The sequence below is a fragment of the Ursus maritimus genome, unplaced genomic scaffold (assembly GCF_017311325.1).
Source record: "Ursus maritimus isolate PB19 unplaced genomic scaffold, ASM1731132v1 scaffold_2, whole genome shotgun sequence".
Taxonomy (NCBI): domain Eukaryota; kingdom Metazoa; phylum Chordata; class Mammalia; order Carnivora; family Ursidae; genus Ursus; species Ursus maritimus.
This window is the reverse complement of record NW_024424452.1, coordinates 38649122-38655347: the sequence shown is the minus strand read 5'-3', so window position 1 is coordinate 38655347 and position 6226 is coordinate 38649122. Positions and strand designations below refer to the sequence as shown.

General features: G+C 67.9%; 1 protein-coding gene across 1 annotated transcript; it reads left to right on the top strand.

Annotated features, from left to right (window-relative positions):
* The first annotated feature begins 2938 nt into the window (after positions 1-2938).
* On the top strand, positions 2939-4898 carry PRR35 (proline rich 35). Its single transcript, XM_008697038.2, is given in 3 exon segments — positions 2939-3521; positions 3524-4022; positions 4265-4898. Coding segments are annotated over 3 exon segments (1716 nt in total).
* The last annotated feature ends 1328 nt before the right edge of the window (positions 4899-6226 follow it).

Genomic DNA, 6226 nt, shown 5'->3' with positions numbered 1-6226 from the left:
GTGGGTGCGAGTCGGCGTCGGGGGGACGCGCGCGGTCGGCGGCGGAGGCTTCGGGGACTCGCTGCCGAGTGAGTGACCGCAGACCGCGCGGGAGGCTGCTCCTAGCGCCGGGCCTCAGTTTCCCCTACGGGAGTCCGTGTCGCTGCCCCTAGGGCCCGAGCCGGTCCCGCGGGGTTTGGGACCGCGGCTGGCAGCGGGCGGGGCTGGGGCGGGAAGTTTCCGCCGCGTCCTCGGGGCCAAGCGCAGACTTCGCGGGGCGCCGCGGGCTTGGATCCGGCCAGCGCGCAGGTAGGGCGGGAGCCGGCGGCGGCGCGCCCTGCGAACTTTGGGGGCCGCGCGGGGCCGGGTTGGGCTTGAGGGGCGCAGGGACGACGAGACTCCAGGAGTGTCCAGGCGCGGGCAGGGCAGCGCCAGCCCCCATGTCCCCCACTTCTGCTCACGGGGACCCCCTGGGCGCAGCAGCCCTGTCCCCGTAGGAGGGCGCCCTCCCTCCGGGGGTGCGGTGTGCTGGGGAGGGGGAGGGAGTTGGGGTCTCGACTTAGCCAAGGAGGAGCCTGGTCACCCCCTCTCTACCAGGCCCTGTGGGGCGCTTGCCAAGTCTCAGGGGGCGGGGGGGGGGGCTCTAATCCCCCTGCTGGGTGGTGGTGGCTCCAGGCACCGGGTGCCCTCTCTCCCACTCTGGAGGTGGTGCCTCCAGTCCCCTCCAGACAGGGAAAGGGTAGTGGGCTCAGGTGTCTGGGCCAGCACACGGGAGGGGGGGGGTGCAGGCTGCCCTAGGAGCAGGCACCCGGTCACGCACTGGGACACGTGTGCAAATGAATGTGCTTTTGGGTGTGTGTGTAGGGTGCATGCTGGTGTCTAGGGGTGTCTTCTGCTTGTGCACAAGCATGCTGGGTGGGTGCCGGGCATCCCCTGGGTCCCCGTGGGGTCAGCAGCTGCTGAGATGGCTCCCCCCGCACACACACACACCCAGGTGACTGGTACTAGGGGGAGCACGGGAGGAGCCTGCCACCTCCCGAGTCCAGGGGCCTGACTGGGAGGTGGGTTGGGTGGTGGCACCAGGCGGCACAGCTGTGTGGCTCCCAGGGCTGGGTGATCGATGGCCCCAGTACCGCCGCCTCTGTCTCCCAAGCACACATGCCCATTTGTCATCCGCATCTTGGGGAGGGTTGGGGAGGCAGGGATGGGGCCCACCTCTGCTCCCACCACCAAATCCAAGAGGGTCTGCTGCCCCTCGGGGAGCCCCAGGCCCTTTCCTGATCCCAGCCCCCTCCTCCCAACCCCCACACCCTTCTCCAAGCCCCAGCCCCTCCAAGACATGGACACCCACAAACCAGTCAGTCCTCATCTGCTTTCTCTACCCCCTCCCCCCGTGCCCTGGTGGTTGCCATGCTGACCCCCCTTTGAAGGGCCCCTTCAGATGGGCAGCCCTCTCCATGCCTCTGGGGGTGCCCACCCAGTGTTTGGGGGTAGCAGACATGACTGCGTGCTGTGTGCAGAGCCTGAAGCCCAGCAGGGAGGACAGCCTGTTCCCAGGGCTGCGCTGTACCCCAGCCCTGCCCTGCTCGACCCGCTGGCCGTCCCTGAGTCCTGGGGGAACAGGGCGAGCGTATGCATGTCCGCATCCGTAAGAGTCTCCGTTGCCGTGTATGTCCTCAGCTGTGTGTACATGTGTGTGCGAATTCCCTTGAATGTGTCCAGGTGCCTACTGGGCACCCCGGCCGTGCCGTGAGTCCTTTCGCGTGCACCGACGCCACGTCCACACTGAGTGGTGTGTGTGTGCGTGTGTGTGTGTGCGCGCGCGAGTGTCCCGGCCCCATGCGTTTTGGTGGCGGACTCTTGAGCACGTCGGTCCAGCCGTGCAGAGGCTGCCCCCCAGGCGCTGGCTAAGGGCTCATCTGGAGGCTTGTAATGCTTGTGTGCAGGCACCGAAGCCCGAGTGACACGCTCACCGCGTGCCCCACGCAGGCGCGCACTGGGGCGGTGGATGGCCCAGGTGGCAGCCCAGATGGAGTGCGGAGCGGCTTCCGAGCGAGAGTGTGGGGTGTGGGGTGTGGGGAGAGGAGGGTCTTGGCTGAGCTAGGCCGCTGCAGGCTCGGCCGCTGACCTGCCTGAAGCCACCCAGATGGACGAGGCTGAGCAGGTGGCCGTGCCGCGGGCCACGCTGGGACGTCCACGCCCCCCCGCCTGGCTTGGTCCCCCACGAGGCTGACCCCTCAGAGACCGCCAGTGCCCGCCCGGCACCCTGCTGTAGAAGGGGCACACGGGCGTGCGCGCACACACACGCACACGGCGTTAGGGGGACTCGGGGCTGGTCTCCATGTGGCAGCGTTCACCTTGGCTCCCGGCACAGCAGAGGGCTGTGCGGGGAGTAAAGACGAGGAAGGGCTGGTGTCCCCAGGACCCGGCCTCGCCCTACCTGGCTTGGAGTCAGTCAGCAAATGCCCATCGGGCAGAGACTCAGGCGGGCATGGATGGAATCAGCCCAGAAATGGGCCTGCTGGGGGCTGGCGGGGCAGGGGGGACAAATGAGCTTAGGGTCTGCAGATAAAAGAGAGGACGCCAGTTAACCCTCTATTTCGGAGACGCAGCAAGCTGTGTTGAGCCTACGTTCCAAACATGGGCTAGAACTTACTTCTACTCCGGAAGGATTCGCTGTTTACCCAAGTCAGGTTTCATGGTGTCTTTCGTTTCTGTCCGCCGTCTCTGGCGACCCTAGCCGTGCGCGTGGAGCAGAACTGAAGTGGGGAGGGGAGACGGGGGGGGGGCACACAGACACATAGCCGCGGGGGCCCAGGCTGCAGGGTGGGGGTGGGTGCCTTAGCCTTGGAGCCCTGCGGGCAGAGGGCGGTGGGGGGCCGGTCAGGAGGTGGGCACTGACCGAGGCCCCCGTACGCAGGTGGCCATGGGGCCCGGGCCCGCCCACTAGCAGGCCGCCATGTCCCGAGAGGCGGGCTCCTGCCGCCTGGGCCCCGGGGCGCGGGCGCGGGCGCGGAAGCCCAAGAAGCCGCACTACATCCCGCGGCCGTGGGGCAAGCCTTACAACTACAAGTGCTTCCAGTGCCCGTTCACCTGCCTGGAGAAGTCTCACCTGTACAACCACATGAAGTACAGCCTCTGCAAGGACTCGCTCTCGCTGCTGCTCGACTCCCCAGACTGGGCCTGCCGCCGTGCCCCCGCCGCACCCCGGCCCCGCGCGCACAGCCCCGACCGCCCCCCGGGCCCCGCAGACACCGGCAGCCAGCCCCGAGGGCCGCCGCTCCCAGACACTCCCTCCACGCCAGACCCGGCCTCCCACGTCCTCTCCCTGCGCCGCCACATCGGGGGCCCCAAGCGGGGGGCTGATGGGTGCCCCGGGGCACCATCCCCCGTGGCCCGGGATGCCCAGAAGGATGTGGGCCTTGGGGGGCTCCTGGCCGAGGCGTGGAAGCCAGGGCCGGGGGGGGGCCGAAGGGGCATAGCGATGGTGGACGCAGCTGCGGCAGGCCCTGAGAGCGGCGGGGTCCCCTGCCGCCCACCCCCAGCGAGTTCCCCGAGGCCCAGAGCCTCCATCTGTCTCTGCTAGGGGTCAACTATCCCCTCGGCCCCAGTCTCTTCTCCTACCTGGGGCCCTCCCTGGCCGCCGCAGCCCACATGCCCTTTCTGGCCTCGGCCAGCCCCCTGTTGCCCCCAGCCTCTGCTTTCCCCTCCCCACAGACCCCCGAACGCCCGGCCCTGGTCCCCCGCCTGTACTACCCCCTGCTCCTGGAACATACCCTGGGGCTGCCGGCAGGCAAGGCTGCCCCTGCCAAGCCCCTGGCCCCCCTGAAGGGGCCCCCTGGGACTCTGACCCCAGGGCTGCTGAAGGTGCCAGTACCCGGGCTGGGCAGGCCCTGGCCCCGTGGAGCCCCCAGGGACTCAGGACAGGAGGGGGAGCTGGAGCGGGTTGCCCAGAGTGACCCCAAGAGGAAGCTACCCCTGGGAAGCAGGTTGGAGCCCCCGAAGGCCCCCTCCAGCACGGTGAAGTTCAGTGCCCAGAGCAGGTAGGTGTCAGGGGCCCCTGGCCATGGGGGTGGGGAGGGGTGGGAGGCAGGCTGGCCAGGGTAGCTGGTCCCCATTCTTCAAGCACAGAGGGGAAACTAAGGCCAGAGAGCCACGCGCTCTATCCTTCTGGGATCCCAAGGCCCCCAGCCAGGCTGCAAAGGGGTCACCAGGGGGAGTGGGCAGCGACTGGGGCACTGGGGGTGTGGGCAGCGCAGCCTCTTGACCGGCTTCTACCCCCTAGCCTTCGGACTGGCCCCTCCGTGGTGCTCTGCCCTGAGGACAAGGAGCCAGGCAACCCCGAGACCCCGGGCCCTGCAGGCCCCCTGCCCCAGCAGCCCCTGGGCCTGATGCCAGCTGACCCTGGGCACGTGGGTGAGGACCTGACTCGGGCCCTTGGTGACTATGCCAGGGCCGAGCAGCGCCTGGGGCAGCTGGCGCCTGCGGGGGGCCTGGCCCCTCGGCCTCTGCGGGAGCAGCTGGGCAAGATCCGCCAGGAGCTGCTCACCATCCACGAGGCGCTAGAGCGGGCTGTTCGACCACCAGATGCACCCCTCGACCTCTCTGTGAAGCGAGCACCCGCCAAGGGGCCCAAGGGGCCCGTGGGGGTCTGGGGGCAGCTGGAGCTGGGCCCCACGCTGGCCCGGGGGACCCCTGAGCCACCTAGCATGCTGGGCCCCGCAACAGCTGAGCCTTTCTCTAGCCACACCACCAAATGCGAGGCTGACTCCAGTGTCCCACCCCCGGGCCTGTCCCTTCAGGCCCCAGAAGACCCTGTCATTCCTGGCAGCAGCTGGGGTGCCCGTGGTGGGCCTGGGGGCTCCTGGCCCCCTGAGACTGTCCCTAGCCTCCAGAGCCCCCCTGGGGCCGAGGTCTGACCACAGTGTCTGCTGCCTCCTCTGTTCTTAACAGACAGGGCCCTTCAACCCCATGTCCACTGCCCAGCCCCCCACCTGCCCCAGCCCCAGGGGTGTGGCCTAGAGCCTGTCCAGCATGCCCATGGACCGACCTCACCTGCCGCAGCTGTGGCCTGTCTCTGGGGCCACAAGGGACAGCAGAGAGTCGTAGCTCCTTACTGATCACAGCCGTGAACGTTTAAATAGAAACCGTCTCACGTACCCTGTCTGGGCCTCCTTCTTCCCCTGCCGTTCCAGCATCGCCAGCAGCACGCTCCCCACCAAGGAACCGTCCCTGGCTCCAGCATCTGAGTGGGCAGTGTCCCGGGCCACCCTGCTGGGTATCCACCTTCAGACCCTGACCTGTCTCCTGTGGACTGGGCCCTTCCTTAGGGGGCCAGAGTCTGGGAATAGAAGGGGGGGGGCTTTCCGTCGAAGGGGGTAGAGCAAGGGGGGGGGCAGGGTGTGTGTGGTGTGGGAGCCAGTCAGGCCTGTGTTTGAGCACGTTGGTGGTGGACAGGGACCCCTGGGCCTGCCTCCAGCCCCCGTGTCCGGCAGGGCAGCGCTAGTGTCAGATTCATGCTGGAGGCTGCTCCCTCTGTGGTTAAGTGGTGCCCCCACATTCTGTGGCCCAGGGCTGTTTGCCCAGTGTGGCCTTCGCTGGCCCCCAGCCAGCCCCTGCAGCCACGATAGGCATCGGGTGGCCTTCACAGCTCACTGCGTCCCTCCCTGCATGGCCACACTTAGCCCTTCCTTCCCACAGGCAGGGGCAGGGGGCAGACAAGGAGGGGTGCCCGGGGGACCCTTGGACCCAGCTAATCACTTCTCTCCCCAGGAGCTGGCCATACCTCTGTACCCACCCAGGAATGACCCCAGGGAGGGCAGTTCCTGCCTGAGCCTGGCTCCCCAAGCTGGACCAGCCGGGCTGGGCCAGTCGGAGCAGGACCTATGGTTGCCCCATTAATTGTGCTAGGCAGCAGATAGCATCAGTGTCCACCCCACTGTGGGGCATTAAGAGGCCCAGTCCAGAGCTGGGGTGTGGGCCAGCCAGGTGGGAAGTGCTATGGGTCACAGACGGGGGCTGACCCCCTCCCTTCCAGGGGCTTCCTGGAGAGTCCCCAGGTCCTGCATCCAGGGACACCTGCTCCTCCTTGGCCCTCTGGTGGCACCCCCATGTGTCTACGGCACCCAGATTTCTTATCACCCACCTGGCAGACATGAGCTTAGGGGCATCAGCCCAGTCTCACAGGTGTAGAAATAGGAGCAGAGAGACAGGACCCAACCCTGCCACTTTTTTTTTGGGGGGGGGG